Source organism: Bombyx mori, chromosome 26, assembly GCF_030269925.1.
Source record: "Bombyx mori chromosome 26, ASM3026992v2".
NCBI classification, from domain to species: Eukaryota; Metazoa; Arthropoda; class Insecta; order Lepidoptera; family Bombycidae; genus Bombyx; species Bombyx mori.
Genome location: NC_085132.1, coordinates 700,615 through 719,278, shown reverse-complemented (window position 1 = coordinate 719,278; position 18,664 = coordinate 700,615). Strand labels below are relative to the sequence as shown.

Sequence of the window (18,664 nt, the reverse complement as noted above, 5' to 3'; positions counted from 1 at the left end):
CTTTCAGTGTTAGATAGCCCATTTATTGAGGAAGGCCAGGCCTGGGCAAATGGCGGCCCGCGGTAGAACTTTGTCTGGCCCGGGAAGCATTATATATATTATTATAAAAAACATAAATATTAGTTTTTGTCTAACATAAATTGGTGCATAATTTTTTTTATATAATTTAATAAGCAATACTTATACACATTATCAGGGCCGGTAGGAGCCAAATTTTTCTCCCGGACAACCGCTCTTTTCAACGCCTCCTATTCAAAAATATAGTTATGATAATTGAACAATTACAGTATGTAAAAATTATACTTAAAATTAGAAAAAAAAACTGGCCCGAGGTCAAATTTTCATCTGCAATGTGGCCCAACTATCAAAATATTTTCCCACCCCTGCTATAGGCTATATCACATCACGGCAAGACCGATACAAGTGGAGCACCAATAAAGAATGTTTCAAAATATTTTCACTTTCTACGTAAATGAAGTGGGGGGTAAAATTTAGCGTTATGCCAAAGTAACTATTCCACGCGGACGGAGTCGCGGGAAAAAGCTAGTTAAAATTCATACAAGAACAAATCCTCGATTAAAACATTTCTCACTTTAAAACAATTTTATTGTAAATATTTAAAAATCTTAGAAAATATATTATTGTACATAATACTTTACAAAATGCATTTTTCGAATGTAATGGCACCGCAGGTAACTGTGTAATTGACAGAAAAAATACTAAAAACTTTTTTTTTTCACTTTGTATACTCTCTTATTATTAATGAGAATACATTTTATTAATTACTTAAACAACAAAATTACATTCTATTCTTTTAATTTATTGTACAAATATATTTTTAAATATATATTTTATCTTACCTTGGTGTAAATATACTAATCCTATTTATAAACTCTTATATTAAGGCACTTCGGTTTGTTTACATATTCAAATAATGTTTGATTCTAAAACACATGGGAGACAATCTCTATTTTTACTGAGATAATTTTGTATGAATTCGGAATGTTTACCCTAGGTTTTGTAAAATTTTGTTTTCCAAATGTAAAGTTAATTTATTTAAAATTCATACAAAATACCAGATATACGGAATACTTCGACTAATAGTCGTTAATATACAAAAAATATATATACCACGGACTACGACGAGTGGGTCTCTGAGATCTTAGTCGCATTCCGAATCAAATGTCAATTCCTCCGATAAGTACGGTATATCAGTAGTAACTAGTAGTTTTCTTTTTCCAACTGAAAAGGCAAAGGTGTCATACCATACAGCCTAATATTTTTAATGAAATGAGATGATATGGGATGAAATATAATCTCAGTAAAATGGTGGTCATTTACTGTGACTTTTTTAGTGGACTTTTAGAGGATCTCGAGAAGTTACGTCAAGCGGATTTGTTCAGTTTCCCACATTTGTGCACTTTTAGTTACTAAGCAGTTAATAAACCACCATTATTACTCATTTAACCCTGAAGAAAAACTAAATTGACAAAATAAAATAAATCACACAGTTTCACTTCTCGAGTTCCCGTCAAAAAGTCTTCTTAATGATTCGAGTTTCAAAATCCCTCCTTGGCGAGATTGGCACAATATCAAGTTTCGCATCTGTCACCGAGAGCCAGAAGTTATTTGAGTGGTGGTCTCTCAATTTTACAGAAGAAACGTTAACAATATAAAATATCGTAATTATATACGTTTTAAACAATCTATAGTTCAGATATGACAACATATCCATCCGTTTTGTTCCATTATTTTCCACTAACAATTTATGCTCTATATATTGACGTGTGTCAAATCTGACAGCTGTCATTACGTGAGGCTGTCGTCGCCGTGCTTCTCCGCGCCGGCCACGAAGCAGGGCCGGTTCACGTTGCGTCTCTTCCTCAGCGTTCCGAGGATGGCCAGCATTTCCTTGACAGCTTCTGGCTGGTCGTCTTTGGGTTTTCGCTCGAGGAAGTTCTGGTCGGTTGACTTTAATTGGAATTTCCCTCCTTTGATTTGGTCCACTATAGCGTCGATTGCGCCACCTGGCGGAGAAGGTACATGGATTAATTATTTCTGAAACATCATTGTGTCGTATATTATGTATGTCGGAGACGGTCATTAGTTTGGTAGCTAAACTAAACGCAGCACGATACCCGAGAGATGGCAGCACGATCGCGGCATCGTCGGAACTCGGCTAACTGCGTGCTACGACAGAGCCTAACCATGGAGGCGCGTAGACGCCATCACACTTACCAATCAGCCTTCTTGAAGAGCGGCGCCTCTGTGCTAAGAACTGTCATTCGTTTTTATTTGCTAACGTCAAGAAAAGATTACTTAATTGTTCTAAGAAAACAAACGTGATTGGTGTACTCCATTTTTATCTTAGTTCGAACACCTTATTCGTCCGTACGATGTCTGACGATGTTGATAATAATTGTGGTTTCTCCATCATGTAACATATACATCATTTGGGCGGTGGAAGACTGTAATATAATTTTTTAATTGATAAACAAAAAAGTGAAGCCATCTCTCACCATTGTTCTGCTTGCTTCTCTTCAGAGTTCCCTGTTTGTTTGACAGCATTTTGGCCATGTCTTCAGTCGGCCCTGCGTTGAACACTGCCGGGGGCGGTGGAGGGGGAGGGGGGGGAGGCGGCGGCGGGGGGAGCTGTGTCGGCGGGGCGGGGGGAGCGGAGGGCGCGACCGGCGAGGGGGCACGTTCAGCCACTTCTGGAACAGCGGGCGGCGAGGGGGGACGCGCAGATACTGCTGAACCTGTCGATCATTTCTACGATTACTATAGCTCCGGACCTAGCACTGTAGGGTACCACCAGGATAATAGGTCCTTTTGTGAGTCCCTTGTGACCTTTTGTGAGGTAACCACTTAACACCAGATGGTAGTTAGACTGCTATAGTCTTGGGTATCCTGATATTTTTTTCTTAGGAAATTCTTGACTAAATTAGTAAAAAAATTATAGAATTTCTCTTATGTGATGCGTAATAATAGTACAGAGGTCTGAGTTGTCCGTATACGGATTTTTATACTAACAGTGACAATGTGCACCCTGTTACTTAGATGGCGTTGGTTCTACGTTGACGCGCGCGACCGGCTGCGGGAGTAGGACTGACCTGAGGGCTCGGTGACTTCCGCGACTTCTTGTCTCATCTCTACAACTTCGGCCACTTCTTTGACTTCTTGAAGTTCTCTTGTTTCCCTCTGCACGTCCCTCCTGTCTCCGCCCGCGTTCTCGAAGTAGTTGATCCGCGACATGAGGGTCGAGCGCCGCCCCCCCCTGCGCTCCAGCTCCGACAGCTTCCGCTCCGCCTCCGCCAGCTGCCACACAGCGACTTCATTACAGAGGATGTGGTGGGTAGCCATCATCATACAACGCAATGTATACTCCGCGCGCGAGCTCCGAGGATTCGGGGGCTGAGGAAGCGGGCGGGCGTGCACCGCGCCCGACCGTCGCTTCATACCCCGCACTCTCCCAGTACTAGTGTTGACATTAACGTGAGAGTACGTTTACCGACACGTTGTTTTTAATTTTGCGATAGCAGTGTTAATTACATACAATACATAGTCTTACACTTATAAGTCTTTTTGTTTGCACAAATATATATTTAATTTGATGAAAAAGGAATGGCGAGCACTAGCATAATAAACATGTCTTAGCATTAGAGGAATATTTCTGGCAAAAGAATGGCTTAATGGAGGATGTTGTCGAATCATTTATTATTGAAGTATGTGAGGAGAGTACATAAAATTCTTCAACTACTGATTAATCTGCTTGCGAGAGTAATTAATAAGATTTCACGTTCATTTTGTTCAATAAGAATCAGTTCATTAAATGAAATTCATACGTGATCAATTGTTTTATTTATTTATTTCAAGTACATAATACCCTTTTAAAACTATTTTATAATTTACACTCGCACGGAGGCTTGAGATGTGTTAGTATCGATAGCGCAATATCGACTAATTACAACACTAGCTCAATACGTCAACATTCCTTAAAAATCCTCGGAGCTCGCGCGCGAACAGTAACTATACTGAGATCTTAGAACTTATATCTCGAGGTGAGTGGCGCATTTAGGTTGTAGATGTCTATGGGCTCCAGTAACCACTTAACACCAGGTGGGCTGTGAGCTCGTCCATCATCAAAGAAATTAAAAAAAAAAAAATTGACAGATGCTTGAATCTTTGAAAAAAAAAAAAAAACAAACACTACGACCGTCGGTCTACCGAGCAATATCACCCGCTCGGTGGAAGATCTTCCCTTTGTCGTTTAAGCCTCCCCAAAAGGATATACTCATACGGAGGACATACATTGTAACTATACTTGAGACCTTAGAGCTTATATTTCAAGTTGGGTGGCAAATTTACGTTGTAGATGTCTACGGACTCGAGTAACCACTTAACATTAAGTGGGCTGTGAGCTCGTCCACCCAACTAAGCAATAAAAATAGACTGGAGTGGCGGGGTGCACCCCTGGGCAGTACTACGCCCCGTAAACTGCTTGCTGTGTTCTGCTGCTGACCTTGGTCTCGGCGTCGCGCAGTGTCCGCGCGGCGAGGTCGGGGCGTCGCTCGGCCTCCGCCAGGCGCCGCTCGGCCTGCTCCGCGCGCCGCGTCGCCTTCTCCGCGTCCTCCTCCGCTAAGCGGATCTTCTCCTCCCACAGCAGGATATCAGTCTCCTCATGTTTCTCTGCTAGTTTCAGCTGTGATAAAACAATGTTTTATTTTATGATGAATAAGTCTTATGCTCAGAATTCTATGGCATAATTATATGTTTAGTTTATGAATGAAAAATAATTATTTGTAATATTAAAATAATTAAACTTCCCACTTTCCTTCCACATCAATTGCTAACGTCACTTTGCAATTAGTATAGTGAGTGAGTGTCTGTTCGTTCGTTTACTAGCTTTAGGTGAACGTCCAGGCACTCGAGTTTGAGGGATACATATTAATCTTTAATTAATATTAAAACTTGGTCCTTCGAGCTTTATCGAAGCCAGCGACTTAAAAAACAACTGTTAAATAATAAATGCAGAATCTTGTGGATGTATGTAGTTTTTATGAACTGTTTTCACAATAATATCATAATATTGGCCAAAAAATTAAATTAGTTTTTTGTCGCCATTGTGCGAAAACCATAATTTAAAGACGCGGTCGCGAGGTGAGGTGTGTGGCGCGCACCTGCAGCTCGTGCAGCTGGTCGCGGTGGCGCGTGGCCTGGTCGTCCAGCGCGTCCCGCAAGCTGTCCAGCTCCTGCAGCAGCCGCGCCAGCCGCTCGTCCGGCGGCAGCTCGCCCGTCAGCAGCGCGCTCTGGTGCGCCAACACCACCGCGCGCTTCTTGGCCGCGCGGGCTTCCGACCGGTACCTGACCAGGGGGAGGCTTATGTGACGTAAAAACCGTTAGACTTCAATGGCACATATCTGCGATACTAACAACGCCCTAAGAATTATCAAAGACAAACCGAAAAGAATATGCCGGCATGTATCAGATTTACTTACCGAAGCGCGGAATATGTGCCCCTTACTGTGAGCAGTTCTTACAAAATAAAAACACTTGAGAAATATTGAAATTTGAAATTGTGATATCAACATGAATGCCAATGACAACCGAGATCAACATGGCTCTGTTGGTTTTGACAACAACAAAAATGATGCCCTCGTGAGGGCTTGAGTTTGGATTCTTAAGAATCTCGTGACGTCACATCCCACAGTAGGAAATCTTTACTAAGCATTAACTGGTAATATTTTTTTACGAAACTCACGTTTCAGCCATTTCTCTGTCCTTATCCGCATTCTCCTTCAAGGCTGACACCTCGTCCATCAGCAGCTTCGACACGCGGTTGTGTCTCTCCAACTGAACCCTCAAGTCCTGCAGCTCCTTCTCTTGCGCCAGACGCTTTTCTTTCTCTGTTTCTACTTCCTGAAATGAAAGACTGCTATTTTTGTAATTGTCTTTTTAAATAAAAGCTTTTTACTGTAGTATAAGTAGAATAAAAGTATAAACGCGTTTACTGGTAGTTGGGTATTCCAGACCAGTGCGGGTAGGTACTAGTATCCTGTTTCTGCTGCGAAGCAGTGATGCGTCCTGGTTTGAGGCATTACATAATACCACTGAGATTTCGACCTCACGTATCAAGGTGGGTGGCGGAATTCCCGTTGAGATGTCTGTGGACTCTTGTATGCGCTTAACACTAAAGAGGCCGTGAACTTATTCAGCAATTTATGCAATAATTAGAAAAACTAAGTAATTATGGCTTTAATGGTCCTTGCGGGTAGGTACCACCGCCCTGCCTATTTCTGCCGTGAAGCAGTAATGCGTTTTGGTTTGAAGGGTGGGACAGCCGTTGAAACTATACTTGATACCTTAGAACTTATATCTCAAGGTGGGTGGCGCATTTACGTTGTAGATGTCTATGGTCTCCACTAACCACTTAACAGCAGGTGGGCTGTGAGCTCGTCCACCCGTCTAAGCAATAAAATAAAAAATAAAAAAACGTTCTCCATGTACCTGCGACAGAGCCACGTTGGCTTCGTGAGCCTCAAACTCTTGTAGCTTGGCGGTGTTGAGGTCTGTCTGCAGCGACGCGATCTGCCTGCTCAGCTCCGTGACGGTCTGCTTCAGGAACTCCACTTCCTCGTTGCTGCTCGTGTCTGACGCTGCAGGAAACATCGAAGGAATTATTTTTACTTTTATATAGACTACCAGCAGATTTACTTTTAAAAAAAAAACCTCGATTCCCTTAGTGTATTGTATCACTATTTGGTGGTGGTAGTCTGTACCATGCGGTTCGTGCCACCCATGATCGAACACAGTGAAGGAATGTCACATGTAGTCGCGATCCACAGCAGCGAGGGAACGATATAGAACAGCGGTCGGGGAACTTTTTTAATTATTACCCCAAAATATTTGTGTGTAAGTTGATATTACTCCGTGGCGAAGAACAAAAACAATGTGTTTTTATATGTACTCACCGGTGTCGGTGGTGTCGGTGAGGTCGATGTCGACGGGCGGGACGGGCAAGGCCTGCATCAGCACGGTGCTGCGCCGCTTGAGCTGCTTGTTCTGCTTGTACCACTCGCCCGCCTGTTGCATCACTCTGGAAGAAAACGTGTACTTTTGTTTACTGCTTGGCACTTACCAGTCTTCGGTTTGTCAACAGATTATGGAGGATAGAACTAGCATTATGAAGGGTAGAGGTAAGGAGCTCCATCTTGTATAGGGGACAAGTTTTATTTATTTATTTTTTATTGCCCTTGTATGCAGACGAGCATACGGCCCACCTGATGGTGAGTGGTTACCGTCGCCCATGGACTTCAGCAATGCCAGGGGCAGAGCCAAGCCGCTGCCTACCAAAGTTCAAGAAGTGTCCACTTATAATCCTGCCTATTTCTGCCGTGAAGCAGTAATGCGTTTTGGTTTGAAGGGTGGGGCAGCCGTTGTAACTATACTGAGACCTTAGAACTTATATCTTAAGGTGGGTGGCGCATTTACGTTATATATGTCTATGGGCTTCAGTAACCGTTTAATACCAGGGGGGTTTTAAACTCGTCCACTCATATAAGCGATAAAAAATTAAAAAAAAACAGCAATTTATTGTTCAAAGACTCACCGAAATAGCGCTAGTGTAGGAAGTGGAAATGATATGAATATAGCAGTTTTAAGCAGAGCGAAATATGTTGGGTGGAAAAAGTTCATTTATGTAATAGTTTATGGAGGTGTTTTTAAAAATGTTTTCTCTGGCTACTGTGGCGCCACCTTAATTGGCTTCCTTTCAACGGACACTCTTTAATACTTTGAGATGGTCCTCCTTACTTCTAACCCTTCATACAAGAGATGTAGTGCATTTAATGGTTGACATTCACGCCATCTATCGCACAGAGACGAAGATATACAACGACAAAGAATCTTTTTTGAAGCAACTGTACCAATTTTCAAAACAATCAGATGAACAATATATTTTTATTAAAATTACAATAAGTATAACATGAGTGAAGTCAAAGGGCAAATCTAGGTTCGTTTATTTAACAGCAGTTCTAATTGCGCCGTGTCGTAGTCTGACCGGGTGTCAAGATCGAATAAAAATTACCTCTGTCTTTATAATGATAAGACTGACTTTCCAATAGCACACTAGCTCGGAACACATTAGTCATTTATTAAGATAAAACGTCATGCATTATGAAGCCATTACAGTATTTATCTTCATAGGAATTTTAATGATGCCCAGTTAGTTCGAAGTCGTCGTGGCCTAGCGGATAAGAAGCCGCGTGTACTCGTATCGACTGTGTCGGTGTTCGGATCCCGTAGACGGGGTAATTTTTTTTTAAAACGAAATACGTATTTAACACATGCTCAAGAACGAATTCATCGATCAAGAAAAAAATGCTCATTATTTTTTATTGCTTAGATGGTTGGACGCGCTCAAAGCCCACCTGGTGTTAAGTGGTTACTGGAACACATAGACATCTACAACGTAAATGCGCCATCCACCTTGAGATATAAGTTCTAAGATCTCAGTATAGTTACAACGGCAACCCTACCCTTCAGACCGAAACGCATTAGAAATAGGCAGGGCTGTGGTACCTACCCACGTGGACTCACAAGAGGTCCTATCACAAATTATTTATAATCTAATCGACACGTAGACCTCAAGTCTCAATACGGTTAACCTCATTCACGCTGTGATGTCCATAGCCAATGGTGACCACCAAACAGCAGGCCAACTCCGAAATATTCTGGCCCTTGGTACCTAGATCCCAGGATAGTCACTAAGTGATCACGCGCTCATTGTAATAGATGGCATCGCATTTTACTATGAAGAAATAGCGTTCCGACATGACAGCTTAGAGTTAAGGTCCGTTCACACTGACCGGCTCAGAGAGGTGAGCAGATTTTTTAACACGTTGGAAACAGAGTTTTGAGTAATTGTAGTAAAGTTTATTTTTGCTTGTGCACTTTTTTTGTCATTAAGAATGTTTGAACTCGATGCGTGTGAATTAATAACAGGATCCGACCGGCTCCGATCGCGCGCTCTATCTCACTCGCGTAGCCGATCGGTTCAGATTGTCAAATAGTTGGCGGTTCCGCTTCAGCCAATTCCAAACTTATACGATCCGGTCTGTGTGAAAGGAAAAAAACCGGGTCGATGCTCTCCAAGTCGGTCTGTGTGAACGGACCCTTAGTTAGATGTAGTTATAGACGAGCCAACGGCCCATCTGGTACTAAAATACCGTAGGCGGTTAATTCCAGAGTTGATGGGCTCATGAATTCATCTCTGGAAACGCATTGTGGACGATCGCAGTGGTTTGAGATAGTGGCCGAGGGAGGGTCATCTGGTAGGCAGTGTAGCCTACATCTACAGGTAAGAAGCACTGTCTCTGACCAGCAGTAGACCTTGACGACCTCAGCCCTTACTTGTGCATGACACCCGCGTCGACCTCGTGCTGATGCTTCAGCTGCTGGTACTCGTTGAATAGCTTTTCGGAGACATTCTTCAGCTTGTTCAGCTCGCGTTCTCTCTCTCGTAACTCCGAGTCCAGGTGGTTTCTTTCTTCGTGCAAGATGTTGTAGCGACGCTGGAGGTCATCGTGCTCGCGTTTCGCTGAAAATGTACGTTGTAAGATATAAAGATTTTTATTGCATACTAGCTGATCCGGCAGACTTCGTAGTGCCGCAATCGATAAATAAAAGACCTAAACTTTTGTATAAAATAAACTTAAAACAAACAAAAGGAATCCATCCGACGGGGGGACACATCAAAGGGAAAACAAAATTGTTATTTTTATTTAATTCCGAGCATTTTCATATTTATCTATCTTTTAAACCTTCTCTGGACTTCCAAAAATAATTCAAGACCAAAATTAGCCAAATCGGTGCAGCCGTTTTCTAGTTTTAGCGGGACTAACGAACAGCAATTCATTTTTATATATTATATAGGTATAGATAGAAGAGTAAATAAGTGGACGAGCTCACAGCCCACCTGGTTTAAGTGGTTAGTGGAGCCCATAGACATCTACAACGTAAATGCCGCCACTCACCTTCAGATATGAGTTATAAGATCTCAGTATAGTTACAAAGGCTGCCCCACCCTTTAAACCGAAATGCATTACTGTTCACGGTAGAAATAGGCAGTGGTGGATCTACCCGTGCGAACTCACAAGGGGTCGTACCACCAGTAAAAAGTAGTAGGTAAGTTGTAAGTAAGTTGACGTTGTTGTTGTAAGGAAGTAATTGTTTGATGGAGAAGAGCGGCTTGGCTTTGAGCCTCAAGTCGGAAGTCATAGTTCATTCACTCTTCCTTATACATACCTACAATAATAAATAACTAAGCTACATCGTTCGTCTTTTATCTTTTGCGTTTCTAAATGACTCAGTCTCAGTAAGCTTTAAGGATGTCCATTCTTATCATTAGAATCAATCTTTTGGATCGATCCGCGATTCTAATCGAATTAGTGTGAATCGATCCTTCTAAGACAGTGCCACGATCTAAATCAGGGGTTGTTCCCAAACTTATTTTGTCTACTGCTCACTTTGAGAATAAATTAATTTTCAGTGCCACCATTTTTTCAACTACTTAAAAATCACTGTAGCCAGAGCTCAGTCGGTCTCTAAGAGTTCTCCTAGATGAAATTACAAATCGCCTCCCAAGCCTCTACACAACGCCCCCATTTTTTTCTGGGTCTCTGAATGCCCCCCTTTATGCCTGCAGCGCCCACAAGGGGGCGTTTTCGCCCACTTTGGGAAAGGCTGGTCTAAATCAAACTGTTATACTCGACGTCACACGTGGAGCAATTAGTCAACATAAATGAAGTGTCGAAACAACAATAAACCCTGAACAGTTTCGAAATATCTTAAGAGTACAAAATTAATTGAGCAGTATCTCAAGAAATCAATAAATATTCTATTGTAGTATTTTGTTAAATCATATACAATATGACAAGTTAAACTAAAATCATAGCACATTTATGAATTGGCAATTGAATTATAAGTACAAACAACTATAAATATTCAGCACTATTCCTTTTAAAACAACTTATTCGATTTTTTCGATCTCACGATCACATAAACTTGATATTCATTTATAATCGTAATTCGCATCATATATCTATACCGCTCGTGCATCCCTAGTGTGCGTTTTATTTGGGATCTCAAACTGATGACATAAGCGTTTTATCGTAAACTATCATGCCCAACGATACTCAACGTTGCATTCAATTGATAGCCACAGGACTGAGTATATTTAACTATATAGGCGACGAGCACGGGTTAGCCGCAAGTATTACATGCGCGTTCTAAGTAATCTTGCTTAACCTCGAAATGTCAAAATAGCAGAGAACATACAACGCTATCTATACTAATATTATAAAGAGGAAAGATTTGTTTGTTTGTTTGTTTCGAATAGGCTCCGAAACTACTGGACCGATTTGAAAAATTCTTTTTCCATTAGAAGCCGACATTGTCCCTGATGAACATAGGCTACTTTTTTCAATTTTTTTTTATTTATTTTTTTTGGTTTCATGTGTGTTTTAATGTTTCCGAAGCGAAGCGAGGGCGGGTCGCTAGTATCTATATATTAATACGTGAAGCAAAAAGTTTGTATCCCTTTTTACGAAAATTGAGCGGACGGAGGAGTATGAAATTTTCCACACTTATAGAAAATATAGAGAAGAAGTGCACAATGCTAATATTTTTTTTAAACAATGCATAAAAGATACATTATATCAATAAAGAAACCATGCATACTATTTATTGTCAAATTTTTGTTCTTGACGTCTGTGGTCTAATTGAGAATAGAATAAATATTGTTTGTCTTTATTAATATTTTTTATAGAGTAGCCTTGGCGAAATTTGTGATTATAGAAGTATAAAATACAATCATAATAGTGTACAAACTTACAATTCCCATTAATTATAGTCGAATTTCGACTAACTACGGAACCTCTAGTTAATTTAAATTTATATTTAAACAAACAGTCACACATTACTTGTAATTTTAAAACTAAAAACGTACACAATAACATTATTAGATCACACAATTTTTTTAGAAATAATAACGTTATGATTCATTTACGCATGCTCAGTTCAAATGAATGAATACTCATTGTATTTCGTGTAATGCTATAATTTTTGCTGGTGACTCTGTATCGGTATCTCGTTACGCGGCTACACGATCACAAAGGTAGAACCGTAATAAATAAAAAGGCGGACGGGACATTACTTTCATGTGGTTTTTAATTGCATAAATGTGGAGGAACTCACGACCCGTCTGATTTAAAGTGATCACAGGAAACTACAGACATCACGACGTGAATGCCGCCATCCATCTTGAGGCGTGAGACCGTAATCTCAATTGAATACCGTCCTCGTCGAACTCGTCGACCCCGACGAAAAGTTCGACGTGCGAACTAGCAATATACACAACCCACTGAGTTTTTCACCGGATCTTTTCAGTGGGTCGCGATTTCGATCCGGTAGTAGATTCAGCAAAGCGCGGCTCATGCTAGGGCTAGTGTTAACTATTCTTTCAGGTTGAGCCCGTGAGCTCATTAGGTATAGATAAAAAAAAAGTGATCCGTCACGGGATGCCTGGCAGATGTGAAACGTCAACATTATTTTGTAAAAGTAATATGCAGAAAAGAACAGATTGTGATAGGAACTAAATATTATGTCATAATGATAAAATAAAATATTACGAAAAAATAATTTGTTTTCAAGTAAAACACAGGTTATATTGTGTACTGTAGTAAACAACACTGTATACACTACGGAGTATATACTATAGGTGTCCGAGCTCAGTGTAGTGAGAGAGATGGCTTAACGCCGGATCGAGTGGGAGAGAATCGCACAGTCGATTGCGCATGGCGACGCGTCGCCACGCTAGAAATCGGTTTTACGTGCGAAAAACATCGTATAGTTAAATTAAGCCCGCGAAAATTCTAATTTTACCTCTGCAGCGATGCAATCTCACTGATTCCGCTTTGAAGGTCAATAGTCAGGTTAGGTCAGGAAGGTCAGGCTGTACCGACATTCATACTCTGATGTTTTTGGCTTTCGGTAACCACTTAGCACTAAGTGGGCCGTGAGCCTGTCTGCCAACTTCGAGCAATTAAAAAGGTTAGCATCATACAGGCTATTTTGGTTGTGATCCAATTAAGCATTACAGTGATGGGACTGCAGCTTTAAAATTGAAACTATAACTTCATGTCTTAAATCCATGGTCCAACTGATATGAGGTTGGTCCTGAAGCTTATTTATTTATTTATTTATTTAATAAGTTGCACCAACAAAGTGATCATCAATACAAAACATTGACAAATTGACAAAAGTTCATGGCAGATGTCACCTCAATTATAGGTGCAATCGACATTGCATTATAGATATCACAATGACATAGTTGACACCAACCTTGAGGCATGACCTCCTACCAGCAGTAATTACATTAATTATTAATATCTGGAAGTTTAATGTACTCATTGTGGAAGTCATTCCTGTGTTATGTAAGATTATTACAGAATTTAAGCTCAGACAAAGTCTCATCATGAACCAGTTAATATGAGTTCACCAGGCATCTTACACATTAGGTCCTACTGAGCCCTATTATCTATATTTATAGCCACACATTAGTCACATTTACAGAATTTACTGACAAATTACTAATAACATTTACTGAGTGGATGTTATTCCAATTTAATATTTTCTCATATATAGTAATGTTTCTCAATATAGTTGCTGTTATATCATTTTTAGGTCTTAATTTTTCTAACATGCTCAATAGTGATAAGTTTATAATTAATGATCTTAAGAAATTATTCATTTTCATTACATTCATGAACTTTAAGTTGGCCGAATACTTTTTATGTAAATACATACAATAGAAGCAATCAATATAATTTAAAAAAAATTATTTAAATAAAAAATTTACATTTATTTGATTTGGCAATTAATTATAAATCCTTTTTCCATAATAAATAATATATTATTATAGTCATTACTTTAAAAGTTGTCAATGTTAATAGACTTTGTGACTTGGCGTGGCAGAGTATGAAATAGAATACATACTTTCTAATAGATACTTTAGGATTCATTATTTGCATATCAAGTCCATCATCAGTACAGGCTATGATGATTAATAATATAAAGTCACTCTAAAGTGTCCGGGACTTATGAAAAATAAATAAGTATTGATTTCCATCTTGTACCGGAGATGATTTATTTGTAATATCTTTAAATTATTATATTAGTAACTAAAAAAATTATAAGCTGAATGATAATATAGATATTTACATTAGCACAATATTTAATTTTGCGCCAATTATGCATATTATGTAGATACCTGCCCAAAGAGGAAATTAATTTTTCCTATGTGTATATATAAATAAAATTGCATAATCACTAAAGTAAAATGTAATAATTCCATTATCTCTTGAATTGGAAGTATTTGTCAATTTTTACTTCATTTGTAACAAGTTATTTGTCCATATGAGAGATAATGTCTGATTTACAACATTATATACGCGAACCCGTACTTACAAGAAAAAAAGATAGCTAAAAACAAAGAAAAACTTCACCAAAATATTTTAAAATCATTTATATTTCCTATCATGTTCAAACTTTAAAATAACTTTGCCGTTTAAAAAGATTCTAATACTTTGGAAAACACAAATATTTAAATTTTATAAAAGTTTTGGAAGTTTGAATAGTTACGGTACCGTACCTACTTTATAGTTTGACATGTTTTGACGTTTCAAAACAGCTGACATTTCAACAACTAAGTAGAGTAAGGTAGTGTAGGTAGGAACTTTAAACGTATACCTTATTCTTTAAAAAATATAAAGGAATTGAGGAAATAAAGTGTAACTGCGCATAAACACAATACAAATCCTTTCTCTCCTTGATTCGTCATGGTAAGCATATAATTGTTGCGCAGTTTAATAATACAGAATCGACATTAACCTCTTTTGTTGCAAAAACAGGTCCGCAAATGTTTCGCACATTAGGAAAAAACCTTGGACCCACAACGGGTATTGGATAAATTTAGGAAGAATGTCCAAGCAACAGGTTACACTCTGTCATAATCCGACAAATACGCGAATGGGATTTACAAACTGTTGTCCTCATTTGCATACGACTCCGAGAAATTTCAGAGCATGCGCGCAGATTTAATACAGATGGGAAATATTTAATTTCATTTAATATGATTTATAAAATATAAAACAAGCCCGTACTGACCTTTTTCGGATTTGAGTAGATACGCTTTATGTTTCCTTTCAGCATCTTCATATCTGTTTTTCCACTTTTCGACGTAAATCGAGAGAGCGATGTTAGCCTCCTTGGAGTTGTGGTGCGCGTCGGGCGGCGTCATCCTGGCGGCAGTGGCTCGCGGTATCCTCGTCGCCGCGCCGCTGGGACAGAGCGAGACAGCGTTTCTGCTGCCGCCTTGACACTGATTGTTGGTCGACGCGATCGCAAACACATTATCACCGTTCCTTTTGATCATTTTTGCATTCAATTTTTATTGCACGCGCGCGTCGAACGCTCGCATCCTCGTATGCAACGTACGCGACACGTGTTTAGATCAACAGGCTGGTGCGTCCGTATAAGTGTTTAATGTTTTAAAAATATTACCTATACTCTTTGTTCGCAACGTTAAGGAAAATTCTATCAGTAATGGTTGATCACGTAATGTCGCGCGTGTTTATTCAATAACGTTCGATAATGTCACTCGCGTTCCTGAAATCAATCATAACGTAATATTTTAGAAAAAAAATCGCGTAAAAACACGATGATCATGTTTGAGTGTTGTAAGGGTACTGAGTTAGTAGTCACTGATGTAGAAACACGTTCGTGATATGATAATGAGTCTTCGTCATTGTGAGTCATACGGATTGTTTACGCATTTTGTTTATGTTCGATGTTGTCTCATCAAACCTCAAAATCGTTCGATACTTTCGTAGAATTCATATAGTTTTTACAACGAAGTAGTTAGTTCGAAATCAATTTGACCGTGAAATTCAATTGTCTCTTCTGTATTTTATCGATTCTGTAGGACTTTTAGATTTCATTAGAGCATGCATTATTTTGTTCTTTTGCTTGAAATAAATCTTAGAAATTAGAATAATTTTAAAACAAATTTATGTAAAAAGCTACGTTTATAAAATACGTTTTGATTGAATGAAAACGTTAAAATTGTAATATTAAGCAGGTATAATTTCTTAAAAAATGTGTATTAAAAAAAGGAAACAATTCAAATACATACTAAAGATACGACTACTTTTATTACTTCACAAACACAAATATCCTTACCGTTCACGCATATCGAATTTACAAACGGAAAACTGAAACAAATAAAGCACATACGGAACGAGATCAATGAGTACACTTGCGACTTCCAAAAAAGAGTCACTAAACCCGGCAGCGATCGCTATTCAAAGACGAAAACGCACTGAGCCCATTTTGTCCATGTAGGGCCGAAACGGAAATTCTAAATATAACGCGATTCCAGTGAAACACGGTCGGAGAGCGTCTTGTCTCGACCAAGCCGAGCCGTGTGGGCCGAAACACAAATTGTGCAGCTCATAAAGTGATTTAATTGTCACTGGATCGGTGTACCGCCATTAATCGTCGGCCGTCGGTTTCTAACGCGCTACGGTGCTCTGCTAAGTCGAGCACAAACTGCTGGATTCTAATTCGAAACAAGAATCACTGATACATATCGACTTTTCGCATTAAAAGTGTACAATTTCCAAAAATATTCGAAATTGAGTTAATATGCGTAAACATTTGGTATTACCAGTATTTTTCTCATACTGTCAAAAGAGCGTAGTTTAGGTTGTTTTTTTCTTTTAGTTTACCTATGTTTTAACTACTATTAACAAAATTTTATCTTACTTTAAAAGACAGATAAGGTAACTGGTAAAAAATTTAAAAGAAATGTTGCAAATATGATTTAAGTAATATTAAAAATATTACATGTTAAACCTTTAAAACGCTCTTCTGTAAAATTAGTAAGTTTTGAAATTATACAGTTTTAACGCGAGAAGACGTTATATTGTAGATCAAATGGAGAAAATATTCTCCTCAAATGATAGTCGAAGAGAATGACGCTAGGCGATAAAATATGTTTGTTGGCTAATTAAAACTAACACAACATAATTAAAGCTAATCGACCTTTCGCTATCTTTTATTTTAAGTTTCATTTTACGTGATTAAATGCAATTTCTTCAAAAATAATCTTTTTTTTTTAAATTATTTTATCAAAACATGTTATCAGTTAATAGTAATGACCATTTCAAATTAACGTATCTACTGTAGTCGTTCCCTGAATACCTGTGATAGAATGAATGTCAGAAACAGCAAAAAAAATCGCAAAAAAAAACCGCTAAAAATGAGGAATGTAGATCCAAGTTAAAGAACAACTCAAAAGTTTGATTGGTTAATGAGTATTTTCTTTCCGCCCATTCGCGATAGAGAAACTACACTTGAAAATACCTAACAAAAAAACGGAAAAATTATATGATAATTGAGCTTACTTCAAAGAGAATCTCGCAAATAATCCGTCATAACATGAAACATAACATAAATATATGGAAATAAATTGCCATTCTGCAATACAGACTTTAAGTATTTGCACTGACATTCCAACAACAAGCCACCTGCTATGACGAAAGAATGATCAAGTTTAAAGACATTTATTGAATGGATTCATTAGTTATTTACTTGTATTGGGGATTTTTATATGGCAACTTTTTTCATTCTATTTATAAATATGTTTGGCTCCAATTTTCGGAGTGATAAAAAGACATTGTTTGCAATAAACTTTGACAAATAGACCAAATCTTTCAGAAAGAATAGCAACACAAAGATCATGTGTCTCTAGGATTCGCTTCTTTTTCGTGGTATCAGATACGTTATTGTCTATTTGACGCATCTAACGATATCTGGACCCGGCAATATATCAATTAATAAGCTTTCCCCAACTCTAGCAGCGTTTTTATGACAACTGTTTTGTTATTCCTGTCTTCTTCTTGTTATAGCAAATCGTAAATACGCTAAATATTATCGAGGGGGAAAGGCTAATTGGCTTAAGCGACATTTAGCTTAATACGCGACATTTATCTTGGTAATTAAAGGCGCGTTTTATTTGGTATTTAGCATCAACAGTTCGATATTTTTAATTGAACCCCAATTAAGTTTAATCCATTCAAATAGTTGACGAAGTTTTTTGTTATGATATTTTATCCAAATTTTTAAACTTCAAATGGCTCTCCTGTAAAATTGCAAAAATATCGCTTACAACAGATAGCCTCGTTATCATTAATTTCATTTAAAAAGAAAAACAAAAACAAAAAATAGAATAAACCATTTTTGTCACTATTCATAAATGATTCGAACATCTTTCATAAGAAGCATTAACGCATAAGGTGCGTGCATCACGATGATCTTCATCGGGTACAAGACGTAGGGCTACGTACACGCATGCCTCTCCGTAGTTTTAAACATTACCAATTATTCGCTTCACTCTTAAAAAAAAATGCCAACGCTTATAAATTCCGAGCAGGACGAGTCCGGGCTTAAGAAATCAATGATAAACGCAAAATTGGATGTAACGAGGGACGGAAAAAAAAAAAAAAAAAAACTGTTTAAATTTCGAGGCGGACGGGACGGGCTT

The 18,664-nt window shown here is 38.6% G+C and overlaps 1 protein-coding gene and 1 long non-coding RNA gene across 3 annotated transcripts; one reads left to right on the top strand and one right to left on the bottom strand.

The window, feature by feature from the left end:
- Positions 1–584: 584 nt before the first annotated feature.
- Positions 585–17,218, bottom strand: LOC101745742 (shootin-1). Of its 2 annotated transcripts, XM_062676265.1 has the most exons (11): positions 16,300–17,218; positions 15,226–15,726; positions 9,412–9,598; positions 6,972–7,096; positions 6,508–6,656; positions 5,762–5,919; positions 5,181–5,364; positions 4,523–4,702; positions 3,114–3,318; positions 2,520–2,759; positions 585–2,027 (listed from the first exon to the last, which is right to left on the bottom strand). In XM_062676265.1, exons 2-11 carry the CDS (start codon positions 15,491–15,493, stop codon positions 1,810–1,812), a joined length of 1,914 nt encoding a protein of 637 aa, XP_062532249.1. In that variant the 5' UTR covers positions 15,494–15,726; positions 16,300–17,218; the 3' UTR covers positions 585–1,809. The 2 variants fall into 2 exon arrangements, with proteins under 2 accessions (XP_062532249.1, XP_004933010.1); XM_004932953.5 differs by having other exon boundaries at positions 15,226–17,218.
- LOC110386406 (uncharacterized) lies at positions 14,760–16,263 on the top strand. Its single transcript, XR_009976789.1, has 2 exons — positions 14,760–14,900; positions 14,970–16,263. It is a non-coding gene; the product is annotated as an uncharacterized LOC110386406 (long non-coding RNA).
- Positions 17,219–18,664: the final 1,446 nt, after the last annotated feature.